At 43.6% G+C, this 18,293-nt stretch overlaps 1 protein-coding gene across 1 annotated transcript; it reads right to left on the bottom strand.

Moving 5' to 3' along the window:
• Positions 1-1,579: 1,579 nt before the first annotated feature.
• LOC146183988 (chromosome-associated kinesin KIF4-like) lies at positions 1,580-14,001 on the bottom strand. Its single transcript, XM_084608461.1, has 5 exons — positions 13,776-14,001; positions 10,245-10,435; positions 6,999-7,076; positions 5,160-5,421; positions 1,580-1,761 (listed from the first exon to the last, which is right to left on the bottom strand). Exons 1-5 carry the CDS (start codon positions 13,999-14,001, stop codon positions 1,580-1,582), a joined length of 939 nt encoding a protein of 312 aa, XP_084464587.1.
• Between the last annotated feature and the right edge of the window lie 4,292 nt (positions 14,002-18,293).

Genomic DNA, 18,293 nt, shown 5'->3' on the forward strand with positions numbered 1-18,293 from the left:
CAATGATCGCTTTCGTCCGGGAGGGGGAAGATTGTAAGCACTGTGCGTGCACGTCATCTTCATCTGTACATATTCATCATCATCGTTGGTCATCTCGTCGGAGAGAAGACGAAGCGTAAATGAAACGCTGCTGGTTTGTAGCTGCTGCTTCAGCTGGGCTGGCAATAGAAAAGGGAACCTGCCGGTGCTTCCTGCTGTCTCAGAATGTAATAAATATATGTGGTATATATTTTGAAATTATGCACATTTACAAAATAAATAAAAATGACGAAAAATTAAAAAAAGCCGCAGTTGGCTCTATGGAAGCTTCATGCTTCGCTGGTAGACGAGGAAGACATTGCACAGCGCGTGAGGACAGCCTTGGATTCTTGGTTCGCCTTGAGTCTGCAGTCGTTTGCAGCTTGGGAGTTCTTTAAGCAACAAGTTTGGAACATAGCTATAGAGATTGGTTGAGTCAGGTCTTCAAATTCGGTGAAGGAAAGCGGCTGCTGCTGAGACTTCGTAATTAAAACGAGCTTGAGTGTGAGGCTCCTGGCTTATACACTGAGGGAATTCCTATTGTAAATTACCGCCTTAAAGACTTCGATGCAGAGCGCTTTCGAGCGGGCCGTGTGCGTTCTCGTAGCGATCATGCTTTGCAGTCTAAGGAGGCAACTAGACAACCATTGCTTAATGAGCGTCGCCATGCAGCTGTCAAACGAGTATCTGAATTCTATTGTAGTGGTGGTGGTTGTTTGTGGGGTTTAACGCCCCAAGGCGACTCATGCTATCAGAGACGCCGTAATGAAGGAATCCGGAAATTTCGACCACCTGGGGTTCTTTAACGTGCACTGACATCATGCAGCGCACGGGCGCCTTGCTTTTCGCCCCCATCGAAAAGTGGTCGCCGAGGCCGGAATTCGATCCCGCGTCCTTGGGAAAAGTAGTCGAGTGCCGTAACCACTGCGCCACCCCGGCGGGGGTTATTGTAGCGGTGCCTTGCTCACTAATTTTGATGCAATAGTAACCGAGTTTGCAAGTCGCTACACCTGTCGTTTTTCTTCCACTACAGGTAATGCTGTTGATGTTCATGTAGAGTGTCTTGTTTTAATGATTAATCCCCTTCATGAGGATGAATGAAGGCGATAAGTCCTCCATTAACCTTAACTAAAATGGAAGACGCAGTTGACCGTTTGCTGCTTTCCAAAGCTCCGGGTCCTGATTGTCTATACGGTGAATTTTAGAAAACAAAATCTGCTCTCTGCCATGCCCTACTCCAAATTTTTGAGACTACCGTACTTAAAAACCAAAAGTTCTACGTGGCAATAACCTCATAAAATCTTATCGAATCGCATAGACTCATACGGTGCACATCGTTATCATAAAATATCGTACATAATTTATGATAATGTACAAAAAGTTATGAGACCTTATGCAATTATATGCTACTTGTATGTGATTTCTTTTGAGAATTGAGTGAGATAGTGTGAGAAAATGTGGTTATTGTCTCATACAATTTTTTCAGTAGGGCAGTAATCACCCAAACTTTAAAGATGCTATTTTTAAGACAAGGATAGGCCACAGTACACATCAAACGGAATCACACCTGCTGACGAAGTCGGGCGATTCGTGCTTGTGCCGAATCAAAGTTGACAACAGGCTTGTTTTTGATCCTTCTAGCCCTGCCCGCGTAGCGTAATGTGCTGAGGGTCTCCTCCAGGTTGCTGTCAGCCGGGCTGATGCAGGCAATCATCACAGTGTGGCTGTTGCCCCCCAAGGAATCTAGAGAAATAAAAATGAACGCGGAAGAGGAAACTCAGTGCTAGGAAGTGACGTATCTGTAACGTAGTTACCATAAACCACGTATAATGCTACCTCCAAACGATTGCCTAGTCCACGAACATACAAGGGACATAGAGAACAACGTTTTTAAATTACTTTTTAGTAAATATTGGTCTTCCAAGTCTTTCTAGCTATATTCGCAATAGTTCAGTGGCAAAAATATAACGGTCGCTCGGAAAGCTAAACCTAGAAATATTCCATAAAAAGCGTCCTTGGAAAACAAAGGACAGACCACCGCCGTCTAGAACTGAATTTCAGCGCACCATGACCTCGCGTATTCGTTTCTGAATTGTTTATTCACGAATGCAATTTGCTCGTAAAATTGGCTGGCACTATAGTTTCACCGATATCCCTTTTCTTGTCTTCTAGTTTTAGAAATCTCCGAATTTGGCAAGGCTGGCCTCAGTCTGACTAGAATTTGGAATTATTTCGATGCAGACCAATACGTACTCAGCGTCCTTTTAATCACTGTAGAGCCTCCCCAGTTTGTAGTCACCTTATTTTAGTTAAACCCTCGTAGAAATTAAATGCTTCTTATCAGAAATAGTTCCCATTTTTAAGCCGGCTAGGATTTACTTATACCTCCAAACTTACAATGTGCAAAATGAAGGGGCATAAACAATAAAATATGCTTTATCAGCCATAGTCTACACCTCACAGCACCTTGTTAGAGGGTCAGAAAACTTTCTGCATACTTCGACGAGTCCCTAATACATCGAGGGAAACATACGTGGTGATCTCATAAAAATGTTACTTGTCCCGTATCAGCCGAAATTTACGGTTGTTTATTGGTACTCAGAGACTCAGACGGCACTAACAAAGTGTCTTATCACTGTGTTCTCACCATGGCACGGGTGATGCTGCACAGTTTTCCTCCTGAGTGTACTGCCACACACATTAGAGCGTAGCTGATGTGTATACCATGTTTAAGCAACAGCGCAAAAGGGCAGAAACGAGTGGAAGGATGTACACAAAGAGACGAGTGGAAGGAGGTACACAACGACGGCGGACGTGCACAAAGCATTTGTGTACATCCTTCACCTCGTCTATCTCCTTTCACACTGTTACTTAAACATGGATGATCACCAACTAGCCCAAACCTCCGTTCTTCTACAGCTGATGTGTAACCCCTCCCACATTGTCGCATGCTCAGACTCGCATGATTTTACCATTGCTGTTCGTCGACTGAAAATTTCTAACACCGGCTTCAACCCTTTCAGAATATAGTGTCCCATCTTTCTTCGTATACTCAGTCACTGGCAAAACCCTTCCCTGTTACCCTGGTACTTTCGTAATATGCATCTTCTAAGAATGCAATTGCACAAACGCCAAGAGTAGATCGATGAGCTTTCACCACGGCGCAGCTTTTAGACACACACACAGACAGGCAGCTGTCAGTGGTAAAAAGAGCACATGGTGGCCGCATGGTAAATCCCGCCTAATCTGGAGCAGAACAGTGCAGTTTGCATTGGCGAGTCTCTCATGGACAACATTACCAAGCTGACGTCTCGCACCAGTCAACTGCTATGCCACTTTGAGAAATACTGTACGCGCACTAATTTAGTATGGGTACTGCCAATTCTTTCACGGCGGAGTGTGAACAATTATAGACCTTCAGTATAGTAAACTATTGATTGCGGATCTAAGAGAAAATAGGTCAGTGTCCCGTAACTAATCATCCGAGTTGCATCATCCACAATCCCGCTATAGTAAACTACAATATATTAAAGTGAAACTCAGCTCTTATTTTTTATTGCATAAGCGACTCTACATTTTTTCATTTATACTAAAGCCGTTTGTATTTAGACATGAGTATAGTAAAAGGGCACCAAAACATAAATACCTCAGGAGATAGGACACCAGGCCTCCAGGAGAGCCCCAAATAACAAAATTTTATTCACCAATATCACGTCAATGTCGTAGGATAAACTTCTGTCTTCCATATTTCCCATTTATGTTTAGCCCTGTCTGTACGGTGAATATGTTGCTCTCGTCATTCTTACTCTGATTTAGCAATGTGCACACATAAAAATCACTAACAAATCAAATACGCTAAGAGTATGGTGCGGTACAATATAGTCGTAAGCACCAGAGGTGCAGATTGAATGTTTCCTAATATCATGTGTGTGTAAATTAACGCCGTTCGAGGAAAATAAAAAGGTTGGGCATTACTAATAGGACACCCTTACTAAACACTGACTAACAATACCTCAATCTCACAACACGTAATTCTCGAAATACGTTTGAAAATTTTAGATCAAATGTCATTCTAAATTACAAAAACAAAGCTCTATGAGAAAACCTGACACCGACAATATTAAATTCTGGGCAGTTCAAAACGGTTGCACCGCAGCTGTTTGCTGCAGAATCGAGAGCTTCTCAATACCTGGGCCAAACTACAGCTATAACCCAAAGCAAGGACACAGCGAAAGGAAATAACATCAGTAGTCGCTAGTATAAGTTAAGATTATGTGAAATGAAAGACGTGAACTGGGATAAAAATATCCGTTAGCAGTTAGTGCACTTTACTTAACGATGTTTAAGTGGACTGAGAAAAACAACGTGAAAAATAAAAATTTTTGTGAACCTCGTTAAGGCACCCACGTTTCTCCTGCAGAGTTTTGTGGATGGAGCCATGACAGACAAAGGAAGTCGAAAATGTAGTCGTTAAATGCAATCCGCATTAATAACTCCAAGTATTGGTCAAAGCTGCGCTCTCTAAAACTTGAGATGGTGGTGAAGAAAGCAATTATTGTGCGCTTAGAAGTACACACTCATTCATCTTTTGGCACTGATAATGATATGTCAGCTAAGAGCCAACCAAACAGCTAAACCCTAGAACACGATACGATTTGATATCCAGCGCTGTATCTTTGAAAATGAAGTACTAAATTACAACCGTGTGCTGTGATCGCAATGAATAATTTGCTATTACGCGTAATTCGCTTATCACAAAAGCCATGTAGGACACTGGTTAAGACGTCCTGAGTCACTTGCGTGAGCAATGAAGCAAAGTATTGAACCTCGTAGAGAAGTATTCAACCCTACATGTAGTGAATGAAATCTGCCTTTGGAACCAAATTATCGAGACGTCGACTATAAAAGCTGCATGGAAAACATGGCGGACTACAAGCTGCACAAAAACTGTACATTCTCGTCCAAAAATTTCGATATCACTGGATATGTTACGGAGCGTAACAGTAGCGCACCCTCATCTGAACTATTCTGCAGCAGTTTGACTACTGTGCCTTTTTACCTTCCAGCTGCTCGGCCTTTCCCAGCATTAGAGCCATCCACCAACAACTAGCAGCTTAAACATTGAAACATTGGCAACAAACCTTCCTTAAGCCTTTCGCCAACTGCCCTAGTTTTTCCAGCTCGTTCAGATCCAGCGAGATCCACTATGTGGAACTTGGCTAGCCTTGTGGAGACACCATCTCGTTTGTCCCGCTGCTCTACAATCATGGTGAAGATTGCGTGAGACCGAGATGACCGCAAGTTCATGTTGGTCGAAGATGTGCATCGAGATGCAGAGGCATTCTCGAGGAGCTGGATTGTCTCTTCGGGATTGGTCACACTTACTTCCGTCAGGTTGGTCACCTGTTCATACAAGTTGAAACAAAACCACAGACAGTGTATCAGCAAGCGTTCGCGCTCAACGTGAAAGCTGAACATGGGATTAAAAGAGCGAACATTTTTAGTACCACCCTTTTTTCATCTGAGAATAAGCATGCAAGGAACATTGCACTGTTCAAAAATATAAGTATAGAGATTTCATCATAAGTTCAATGCGCGAAACCAAACACGGGCACAAGAAAGGCAACGGGAAGGAGCGCTTCGTCCCGTTGAATTTCTTGTGTCCATGTGCGTTTTCGCGCCTTGAACATGAACTCACCAACTAGCCCGAAAAAACGTTATTTCAAGGTAGATATTTGATCACAGCCCTTTTATAAGTTTAGGAGAAGGAAGAGAATACATTTATTGTGAGGCTGAAATGATTTGTGAAAGGAAGGTGGGGATGGCTATGGCGCTGGGTGGCAGACCCCATTCCAAGACGCCATTGGCCGCTGCCACTGCTCGAGCTCTCTGGACTCGAGCTGGCTCCTCCAGGTCCGAGCTGGACAGGGCCGCCTTCCAGCCCTCCCTAGTTGGATGTTATAACTGCTATATTTGTGTTTTGCTGGCAAGCCTAGACCATGTGGGATAGGTCAGCATACTGCCCTCAGAATTTTCACCTACCCGTGAATGCCGGATCCACGTACGTAATTTAGTATGGCGAGATTTATAAAACACCCGGTTTGAAGCCGTCTAAGGTGGCATTCCTTATATCTGTCGAGACCCTTGGCGGGTCACGGGAGCTCCCCTCTGCAGAGGCGGAAATGAGTTTCAATCTTCGCATAAATTATGAGCGGGATTTTTATAGTTGCTGCGGTGGAACCGGATTATTTTAGCGGAACCACGGGTAGGAAAGCTCAGGAACCGCGTGAGCGGTCTCGTTCCCCTCCACCATCTGGCGACCGTACACCCACATTATCTGTTTTTTGTTTTTTTTTTCACAAGTAGCTGAATCTGAATTGCTCGTATGTGTCAATAATATTCTGCAGGTGTGTGGCGCTATCGTGCCCCGCACGTAATTTCGGCAAACCTGTTGCGAGTCCGACATTATATACGCTGCGTCGGAGTGGGTGGAGGCCAGTGCAATCGCCACTTTCTCCAACATCAGCGCGTCACTAGTTTTTACCGAGAGCCCGTTCACCTGTCTTTCTTCGTGCACAACAGTGATGGTGCAGATGCCGTCCTCGCGGGGGACCCGCTGCATCCACGTAATATATGTGCGTCTCTTACTGCCATAGTTATTTTGCATAAATGTTGCTCTGCAGGCTTGCAGCTTCACCTTATTATGCTCCCGATTCATGTTTTTAGAGAGCGGCTTAACCGTCCAAATAGTTTCCACATATCCGAGATGTCCAATCTGTTTTCGATGATGGGGAGAAGCCCGAGAATTAGGTCTCAGAGGTTTTGCGGCCGATGCTGGTCCCGGACAGCTTAGAAATATGATTTGTTCTGCGGGCCTCAATCTGCTCCTGTATACTATTATGGATCGCGATTTGGAGCAGGCACTCCGGATAGGTTCTGGATGAGAGTTCTAGCGCCTTTTTAACCGCCGCCCGAATCACCGCATCAAGGTTTCCGCGGTCGCTCTTCCTCAGCTTGAGATAGGGCGCCACGTACTCCCCACGAGTGACGCCGAACGCCTAAACCAGGAAAACGGTTTCTTGTTCAAGACGTACACCGTTCTTGCCGGACATCCTGCCAATCATCCTACTAATTTTTCCGCAGGTGGACTTTAATTTTTCAGGGTCTTGTAAGTGTTACCCAGGTTATCAATTCGCAATCCCAATACCCGAAGGATGTCCATTTCTGGTATCGGATTGCCGTTAACGTAAATGTGTACGTTTTGTCCTAGATCTTTAGGTTTTGCAATGTGCAAGAGTTCTGATTTATTCGGAGCGCTCTCCTTTCGGAAGGCTCCCACCATCTGCCCTAAGTTACCCATGGAACGACCAGATGGTAATGTCGTACACGTAGATGGCGGGGCGTACGCCATTCACTGGCGTTGAGCCTCTCTGGGAGCGCTATGAGGGCAACGTTAAAGAGCAGCGGAAAAGAATAGGTCCTTGAGGCGTTCCCCGTGTTCCCATATCGATTGGCCCGAATTTTTATTGCCTAAGCAATACTACGCCATGTTTCAGCCCGTAGCGTAAACCTGGCCGGTAGCCACGTTTGACCTTTGCAGCGACCGTAGATGGGGCCCCTCTTCAAGCCGTCGGGTAAACCCGGTCGGTAGCCCCGCCGCGCCGCGGAAGCAGAAGAAGAAGAAGAAGGAAGAAGAATAAGGACAGAAAGAGAAGCTACGTCGGCTTTGCTTCCGCAACCTACCGGATGAAACAAAAGCTAAACCTCAGCAAATTTTTTATTGGCCATTCTGATATAAGATTTCGAATTTTCTAAGTTTTTATGTAGCTAAAATATTTCTCGCCGCAATTGTTCCCGTTTGAAATTTTCACTTTTACAATATTTATCGTTTTCAAAGACCCTCATCAGGTCCAGGGTCAAAATCGCCCTGTCTCTGAACTCCCTAAAAGGGGATCAATAACTTCCCCATTGCTTTGATGCAGTACATCCTGAGCTGATAAATGTGGCCGGAAGTCGAACATGGAGGGCGGCAGCAGCCCATGCTGTTCCAAATATTCGGACAGCCTTTGCCTTACTGCCACCTCCATGAGCTTACCGGTGCAGAACGTGAGAGTGATTGGTCTTAAATTTTTTTTTATCTTTATGCCCGGCTTTGGGATGAACATCGCTATGGATGTTTTCCAGTCATTTGGTAACATCCCCGAGTCCCAGCAATCATTACTGGCCGTAAAATCTTCCAGGGTTTGATCGTTGAGGTTGGCCAGAAGGCCGACCGTTATCAGGTCGTCTTCCGGTGTCGTATCTCGCCTCATACTCATTAATGCGGTTTTTAATTCTACGACGGGGAATTCTACATCCTAATTATGGTGTTTTTCTCTAGTGTATGTTCTAAATTCCTCATCTTCATCTACGGTCGTACATGAGTATGTTTCTTTTATTTTGACGGCGAGCTGTGATCCGTGCCTTTGAAGTCATTGAGTACCCTCCTCAAGTTGCTGCTTTGTTTGCCTTTGGATTTATTAGGTTCAATGAAGCACCTCCCTACCCTACTGAAATAACTATATGGGGCAATAACCTCACATTTTCTCACACAATCTCATTAAGTTCACATAAGAAATCACATACAAGTCGCATATAATTACATAAGGTCTCACAGCTTCTTCTACGTTATCATAAATTATGTAAGATATTTTTTGATAATTATGTGAACCGTATGAGAGTCGATGCGATTAGATGAGATTTTATGAGGTTATTGCCACGTAGAATTTTTGGTTTTTCAGTAGGGTACTGAAAACATGTGAGGCAAAATCCTCACATTTTCTCACAGGATCTCACTTAATTCGCATAAACAATTGCATACAAGTCGCATATAATTGCATAAGGTCTCATAGTCTCTTGTCTATTATTATAAATTATGCGAAATATTTTATGATAATGATGTCCACCATATGAGAGTCTATGCGATTAGGCGAGATTGTGTGAAGTTATTGCCTCGTAGAACTTTTGGTTTTCCAGTAGGGCTGAGAAGGCTCCATGTACTTTTCCTGCTGATGGTGCCTCAGATGGATTCGCATCTGGATATACAGATGGTTTTTGCTTGAGATCACGCTTATGTTTCTGCCTGTTTGGTTAGCTGGGAAATTCTAATTTTAAGCTTACAGTTCTGTATTAAGGTTTAAGAGCGCAGCACAATGCAAAAGCACTACATCATTGCTAATGCGGGTACCCCAAAATAGGAGCAGCCTATTATAGTCACGTAACTATATAATAATAGCCGACGTACTTCGAGCTGCACGCTCCTAATCATGCTGTTAGCCCAAAACAATTTAATGCACTAGTGAAGTCTTACCCTTAATGTGCCGGCGTGATCCTCCCGTATCGTCAGTAGTTCTCGGAATGAACTTTTGGAGAATAAATCAAAAATATTTTCCTTGCATATCTGCGAGAAATTAGAAATGACATTAAATCCATGACAAGCCAGTTGTACAACTACAAACCTGATGCCTCCTACATTTAGGTTCAGTTTGTATCTCAAAGGCGTGAAAGAAAATTTAGTTGCACTCGAATATTCGCCTGCTTATTCAAGGAATTTGCAGTAAAATAAAGAAAAAACCCTTGATGTAGGTATAACATATAGGGCTACTTCAAGATAAATAGGCATATACACACAGAGCAGAGCATAGACAAGTAAAAGCTTGAAGGGTCAAGACTTCAAGCAAATGATTAATCAGCCAGAAGTTGATGACCGTGCTTAGTTTGCCCACAAAGTCTACTACGATCGCGCGCGAATCGAAACAGAGCTGGATCGTTTTGCCACTCAGATTGCTAAAATAAAATAAACGCCGCTTATTCCGCCTATGTGGTGGTTGTGTAAAAGGTTAAAATCAATAATTCCTTCAGAAGCAGCATTCATGTCTTTTGACGACAAACGCAATGGCGCAATCTCGTTTTGCGATGCTTAGGAAATGGTCGAATTGTGCAACACATTAGTGAACAAAGCTTCTCTATTTATAGGGGAACTCGTTCAAGAAGCACCACTTGGGAATGAAGTCTTCATCTCAACAAATATATCGGTGGCGTTTCACTCATGACCTGATTATCGACAGTCATATACATACAGCAGAATAGCTCTCACAGTTTGGCTATTTAAACTTTATTGGCCATATTTAGTACATTTTCGCGAATTACACGTCTCGTATTTGCTGTCTTGCATACAATGCACTCACCTCGAGGAAAGTAGCTCGCACAAGGAATATTTTCTCTGTGCTTGTCGTGATATGCTTGAAAATATTGTCAACTATCCTGGCGATAATGCTCGCATCGTCACAGCCGGTGTCATTGGAAGACGAGCGCGTTCCGATAGTGAACATTTTTCCAGAGCCCGTTTGGCCATAGGCGAGAACGGTGCCGTTGTAGCCTTGAACATAGAAGATACATTCTTGGTTTCAAACATAATCGCTGACGTGAACTTATTGAAAATGTAAAATTTGATCTAGCAAGTATAAGCGGACGGGGGCCTCATAGAAAATTAGCAAAACGCACAAACTATACCTACAACTAAGAGATGCAAAGGGGGCGCCTCATTTCCTGACAAATTTGGGTATGACGACAATACGGACACGAAGTTAAAAAATTTATAACGTGAATCTGCTCAAAATCAAAGTCCGAGACAGCCACTGCATTAGCTTAGGCGTGCATGCGACGTGTGATGGATGTGCACGGTCTGGATGCGATGTAGAGGGCTTGGAACCAATGGCAGCCGTAAGGCTTTCTCTTTTTGAGAGCGCTCCTGATGAAAAAATGATTACAGAATGCGCATTCTTCAAAGAAAGCCCCAAAAAGAATAGAAAATCACTTTTGCCTAGGCCCTCTTGGTTTTCAATGCCATACGTCTTCTCTCGTGCACACACCTCGATCACGGCGATTTCAGCTTACAGACGCCTAATAGAAATGTGCAACACGTACTAAACTGTTCAGTTTTGGTGCACAATATGATGCATATTGTTGCTACTTGAGAAGCGCATTACACTGCCAGTGTTTTTGCTGTCTCCAGATTGAATTCTTGCTGCATGTTGCACTTACGGTAGTTCACCAACTATAGGCAAATGAAACAGTTATGTGGGCAGAGGAAAAACGGTATTCAATCCTTTATGACTTTTTTGTGTCTGCTGTAATTTCATTTATGGCATGAGAGAAATCGAACATTTTTGTTGCAAACGCTTAACCACACGCACTCTTCAAATTTGCTGGGCTGGCTCAATACCTCGCTACGTGTGGCTTTCAAACCAGCCCCAGGACAAGCTTTGCACGCCATCTCGGTAGCCGGTTTCTTCTCATGCTAAGTTGCCAGACTTTCGAGCTGCGCTTCGAATGTCGCCCCCTTCATACGTTTTGACAAGGTTGGACTAAATACGTTAATTAGGCCTCCATCCTAAGCAAAGCCTAAATCACCCGTTACATACTTCGCTAAGCCTAACCATACGTACAAAATACGCGAATTAAAATTTAATTCAATGAACGCTAGATCATATATTTATATCCATTTATGCTCTGAGCAAAGCTAAATCACCACTAAATGCTTTAGCTGCTACGCAGAACCTCCCCTGAATGAACGAATCTGGCTCCAAGAATACACCAGGGGCCCTCCTTTCGGCATGGATTGAGCGAAAATGTAACTATATAATTTATAGGCTTAGTTTAACATTCGATGACACTAGAGAAGCAGATAAATTATGCTGTTCAGCAGATAATATGCGGCAGCGATATAGTGCCATGGCAAGTTCTACACCGTAAAATGCACCAGAGGTATTTATAGTGAGTTATAATCCTGGCATGCAGGACATTTACTCCCGTTCGCCTGCCAAGGCTTGCTAAGGTACAGAATTTGACTCGTTTGAGATGTTTCAGCTATCAAATAGCACATTTCATCTCTTCCATCAATAGATGGGTTTATTGACATGGAAGGCAGAGAGGCTGGCCGGAATGTTTAAAATATGACCTGGTACTCTGCCCTGAGGAAGGGGAGAAAGAGAGGATCAGATGGGTGACGATGTGGGAGAAGGCCTATGGAAAAATTATACAAGCACCACAGTTCGCTTTACAAGCTCGAATCGAGTCTGGTGGCGCACCAAAAACGGCAGACAGCCCGCACTGCCTGGACACCCTTCCCCTTGTCCTTCCAAGCGCACAGCAGCAGCTCCTCCGACAGAGGCCTCTTATCCAAACGCTTCGAAGAAACGGAGAGAGCAGTTCTTTCACGCGCATACATCAAAATATGTTCTGTGTCTATACCGTTCTTTTAAGACAAAAACCTTTCAAGGATCACGTCGAAAATCTCGCGCACGCGAGATTGGTTCGCCGGATGTGTCCGGCAGACGTCGCAATTGGTTCTAAAGTCGACTTAATTTATCCGGCCAGGACGCCGAAATACGTTTTGACGTCGACATAATTTCCCGATTCGGCTACTTAAGACTAGTTCCTATAAAAGTCCAGTATGGTCCATGTAAATCCTTTCAGTCTCGCGTGTCAAGCAGAGGAGTCCTAAGATGCCGATGTCACCGACCACGACACCAAAGGAAAGAGAAACGAAATTATAACAAGTACACAAAGACAATATACAGGTAGAAGAGAAGAGGTAGAAGAAAAGAAGGTGCAAAGGCTCTCGCCATTAAGCTCTTAAGTGAAATTAAATGCAATCCTGTAATTTGTTTGTAACTGTGTTTTTGTTGTATCTGAATGTCCATTGAATTTACTGGATAAGGAGCCTCACTGTCTGAGGATCGTCTTTGACTCTCTTCGCCTCTCAAAATAATAATACATGTACAGGTGCTGTTAAATTTTGTTTCCATGAAATTCAGCCATTGTGCAGTCATTTCAAGTCACAAAATTTTGGTTACTGAGAAAGTGTTTGCTACGGCTGCAAATACATTACAATGTTTAAATAACGTAGAAAATGTTTTATCCTGCATCTGGAGGTAATGTAAACCAGTGTAATGTGCATGCATGGAACCATTTCTGTTTGCTGTGTGTGTTTCGGAGCTACTCACAAGAAGACATTATTGAAAAATTCCCACCGATTTTAATAAAGCAACTTTTTCACGCATTACTGTTGTTAAGCGCCTTTCTCAGCTGTTTCTTTACTCGTGGATTAGGAGCGCGCTGGCACACATTGGCCATCTTACGTCTTGTGTTGTTGCGGTGCTTCGTCATGCTCTACACAGCACCACAAGAACAGATAAGTGGTGCGGGAACACTGCGGTCTATCATTGCTTTTCGGAGCATGACTGCAATGACCAGCGTTTTGTTCATTACCCTTAAATAACGTTTAGCGTGCAAAAGTTCATTTAATTCATCATGCTAGGCAACAAAATAATTCAGCCTAATTTAGCTATACTATCTTACTACCTTAATAACGTCTTCTAGAAAATCAACCACCTACACGTCACTACCATACATAGCCACCAAGGCAAGGGAAACCAGAAATACTAGTTTAACAAGATTTGTAGGCGCTTGAAAAATGGCGCTAATCTCTCATTTCCGAAAGGTAGCGAGTTCGTCAGAACCTGACGTTATGACAAATGTAGTAACAATTTTGGCACTACAACAATGCACCAACACCGTTGTTCTCTTTAACGGCCATGCAAGAAAGGTAAATAACGATGCTGCTACATTTTCGTGTCTCCAGAACCAAGTTTACCCTTGGGATAGAAATGAAAACTTTTAATCGTTATTTTTGTGGGCAGGCTCTATATGCTCACCTTCAAATATCCTGGGCAGCAGGCTGGAGACGCATGCCTCGTAGACCTCAGCCTGGCTCGATTCTTCACCGAAAACGTAGTCAAATTTGAACATTTTTTCACCACGTGAAACCATAGTCTGCTCATTCGGCACTGTCCGTGTGCAAACTTGGCACCCTTCCAGTACTTCATTGGACACTAGTGGGCGGCAGCGCAGCGCCACTTTCACGGGGATAGTTTTCTCCATTCCGGTTTTGATTGAGCAAGAGGTCTGCAGAGAAAAATGATAATCAAAGGGTGAAACTTTGTCCGAAAGCAGCTAACGAGGAAATGAAAGAGAAACTTTGGAGGTAAAGCAGTAGCTTGAAACATTACTACAAAGAGGTGTGCTGCGCATCTGGCATTGCAATGAGTTGCCGCAATTCACTGCAAATTCAAAAATGAGCCGACGCATTCATTCAAGAGCCTCACAAATCCGGTACGCTTAAATTCATCAAGCTTCTCCAGCGCTTAAAGGCAGATGAATGCGGAAAAAACAACAACAGAGAATTGCTTAAAGAATACATTTACGCTCGAGTTAAATAAGCAGGAACAGAGAGAGTGGTTCAAAGCAGCAACCAGCTGACGAATCTGCCCGTGCACAACTATGGCGTCCCTTTCATGCTTTTAAAGTGAAAGCTTTCCTGGCTTAGTTCCGCGAGTTTCGTCGTGGTCGGCCAAGGCTTTAATTGCGCATGCGCCATCGCTATGGCAACCAGCTGCGTCGGCTCTCCACGCCGGATCTCCAAAGCGGCTCCGGGCTCCCGCATAACAACGTGACTAGCCGAAGAGCAATATACGCAGAAGCCTGCGCGCTTGGTAGGCAGACGCACCATGGGGGTGAACGTGGAGCGCATGTGGAAGGGCAAATCCAATCTGTTTAAGTTAGGCTTTGGAGAAGGAAGGCAAAGAATCTTGGCTAGGTATCTCGGAATCATGGACACCCAATCTTAATTAGGTCAAGGACCCTTGCAGGCCAAACTCCCGGCCACAGCAGCCTTGGCTTGCCTAGCGCATTGAAGCTCTCGCGTCTCTTAGATGTCAATCATAAGAGAAGAACGGCGAAAGCCTACCCCTCATCTCCTATCATTTGTCTCCCATCGCTAAGCATTGTTACTTCTTTTTAGTTAGTTGCGGACACTCAAGTCGTCGTTTGACGTATTGGTCGTTTCGTAGTCATGACGAGTCATGTCTAGTCATTTTAGTGCTTACCATTCATAGCTAAACATTTTTACTCATTTACAATTAGCTACGGTCATTACGATCGTATACTTTTGCATATTGACCGTTAGCAGTTAATTTTATTCATCATTCTTTATCATTATTAGTCGATAGGAATAGAAATACTCTATCGAGTCCTATAATTTTTATTATTTACCTACCACCAGTAGTCGCTTTAATTCATAACCTCCCTGATTGTGCGCCCGCTATTTGCGAGTGACACATCAGTGCACAGTTGCGATACACAGGCTACGCGCATAGCTTATTCATTTCTAAAACTGCTGGAATAAAACAAGGACCGAGCGAGAACACGGAAACACACACAAGAGCTGCTTTTGCGCAGCTTTTCACTTCATGAGCCTAGAAAGGTTTTCGCATTAAAAAAGGTTTCGCATGCTGCCAAGACGTCAGTGACCGCTAGATCCCCAGGTGTTCGAAATAATTCGCTAGTATTCCACTATGGCACAACTTTCAGTAGCTCCTACCTCTCTTCCCTTAAGGCGAGGTTCCGGAGTGCACCGAGAAGTGTGACAAATACCCCGCCTTTACCTCTTATAATCTGTATGCTGTGCGATCTCAGTGCACGTCAAAGATCCGCAGGTGGTCAAAATTACTCTGTAGCCCTCTAGTACTGCTCCCATTGGTGTTTTCGTTCCCACATTTCTACTTTCTCTTACGATGCAGTCAGCTGTCCAAGGAGAAAAGTCACCGATACAGTGCCTTTTATGCTAAAGCGTAAGGGCCCCGTGTCGCAGGAAAGCCGGTACCGGCGTTGTTTTTCTTCTTCGTTGTAACGCGAAAATCCAAAATGAAAGAAAGAAATAAAAGTAACTGAAAGTACTCCGAACATACCGGGATTCTTTCTCCTGTGCTTCTTACTGTGAGACGAGCATGCAACCGATACATCAAAGATCGTCACTATTTCGTTTGAGTAAAGGGGTGTTTTGTGTAAGCTTTGTCACACACTACGTCATAAGAAATGATCTGTTACGGAACTAAAAAGAAATTAAGCAAGTAACCGTACATTTCCGTAAATTTTGCGCATTGCTAACATACAATTTGATGGCGATATCATGCCGGCGAAAACCAGAACTCTATCTAGTACGACTTCTTTAGTGCTGGTGGCGCCACCACGTAGCTAATGCTAGATTTCTTTGAGCGACACGATCTAGTTATAGTAAATAGAGAAACAAAATGTGAAGCCCAAATCGCGTGGGAATTCTGCAACAGGCAAACGACCATTGACTATTCTATAATGTCGCAGGAAATTTATAGCAAGGTCACAAAATTGGAAATAGACGAAGAAGGGGAGTATAGTCTGGGAAGTGATCACAAACGTATTAGTCTGCAGATGGTGCCCTCGATGAAAAGAGAAATGGAACATAGAAAAAACGTAAACGCAGAATTAAACGACGATCAAATAGCGCAGATAGCAGCAGACATAGAGGAAGCAATAGAGAAAAGCCCCATGGAAGACTGCGATTATGAGCCGGTGGAACTACTCATAAGGAGGAAAATTCAGGAGGTTAAAGTAGCAAACCGCTGGAATGGAAAGAGGAAGCCACGCAGCTGGTGGAATAAGGAAATCAGGGAAGCTATTGAACAACGACGGGCTGCTTGAAGAGAACATCGAATGGCAAATAATGCACAGGTATCTCAGGAGGAAATCGACCAAAAATGGGAATCATATCGACAAAAGAAGCTTCAGGTGCAGGTCCACGTCCAAAGTAAAATAAGGCAGTGCACCGATCGCTGGATGGCTGACATACACGATGCCTCTAGAGGCGAAGCAAGAAAATTCTGGAACCATATAAGCTGGCTTGGGAAGAAGAATCAAAGAAAGCAGGATCGGATTCAAGATAACGCGGGAAATTGTTTAAAGGGAGACAACGCAGTGAACTACATTACATCAGTTATAGCCGAGTCATTTAAGAGCGACGATAGGGTAATCTCCGCAAATCAGGATGCAACACAAGGTAGCGGAATACAAAGCAGCTTAGAACTGACCAATCTAAACTGAATAAAGGCAGAAAAAAATATTCCTAAAAACACATCTCCAGGAATAGATGGAATTCCGATCAAGCTGATTAATGAACTCGGTCCAAAAATTAAGGAAACGTTGTTAAAAGCTCTGGAAACAGTCATAACGAATACGCAAATTCCGGACAGCTGGCGGCAGAGTAAAATGAATTTGATTTATAAAGGAAAAGGAGACAGGATGTACATAAAATCCTACAGGCCGATTATCATAACATCTGTTATGTACAGGTTAGCCATGCAGGCGGTGAAGTTAAAGGTGCAAGCATGGGTAGAAAGTAACAAGATACTCGGAGAACTTCAGAACGGCTTTAGAAATGGTAGGCGCTTAGATGATAGTCTGTTCTTCCTTACCCAATGCATCGAAATATCTAGAGTGGAAAACAGACCTTTGTAAATAGACATAAACGGGGCATACGACAACGTAAGCATGTAACTCCTGTGGAACATATTAAAAGAAGAAGGCATCGGTTATGAGATAATAGAGTTCCTACAGAAAATATACCGGGATAATAAAGTAGAAATTACGTGGGAAGGGATAAGAAGTACGGATGATGTCAAAGTATGCAAAGAATTAGGACAAGGCCGTCCTCTATCACCGGTGCTGTTCATGCTTTATATGATAAACCTGGAACGGAGGATACAAGACAGTAACCTAGGTTTTAACCTGTCATATAGATTAGGTGGAAAGGCGGTAGAGCAGCGCCTCCCCGGTTTGATGTATGCAGACGATATTGTGCTGCTAGCTGAGAGTCTGGAAGAATTGCAAACTCTAGTTAAGTATTGCGGAGACGAAGGGGACGCTCTAGGCTTCAGTTTCAGCGCTATTTAGTCGGGTCTGATGATTTTCAACGGCTCAACTGATCAGGGTCTTAAAATACAAGGCCACGAAATACCTAGAGTAGAAGAATATAAATATCTGGGGGTATGGGTAAACGAAGGATTGAAAAGCATGAGCAATCACTTAAGGCCAAAGGGCGAAGGAATGCCGGGATAATGAAGCATAAGGCATTGTGGGGATACAATAGGTATGAGGTTTTGAGGGGTATTTGGAAAGGAATTATGGTGCCCGGACTTTCGGAAATGCGGTTTTGTGCCTACAATCAGAGGTACAGTAGACATTAGAAATAAATCAGGGATCCCTTGGACGATTAGCACTAGGTGCCCACGGCAAAAGTACAAATGAGGCGGTACAGGGAGATATGGGCTGGGCATCTTTCGAAGTACGGGAATTTCAGAGTA

The sequence above is a fragment of the Amblyomma maculatum genome, chromosome 7 (genome assembly GCF_055883805.1).
Source record: "Amblyomma maculatum isolate TAMU_Amacu chromosome 7, ASM5588380v1, whole genome shotgun sequence".
Classification (NCBI taxonomy): Eukaryota; Metazoa; Arthropoda; class Arachnida; order Ixodida; family Ixodidae; genus Amblyomma; species Amblyomma maculatum.

Excerpts from the sequence above, each read along its gene's own strand:
- LOC146183988 (XM_084608461.1), bottom strand. The coding sequence starts at position 14,001 with ATGGAGAAAACTATCCCCGTGAAAGTGGCGCTGCGCTGCCGCCCACTA. Across the intron at positions 7,077-10,244 it reads TGCGAGCTACTTTCCTCGAG|GCGTTCGGCGTCACTCGTGG; the intron begins GTGAGTGCATTG and ends TTCCTGGTTTAG. Across the intron at positions 1,762-5,159 it reads TGGCGAAAGGCTTAAGGAAG|ATTCCTTGGGGGGCAACAGC; the intron begins GTTTGTTGCCAA and ends TTATTTCTCTAG.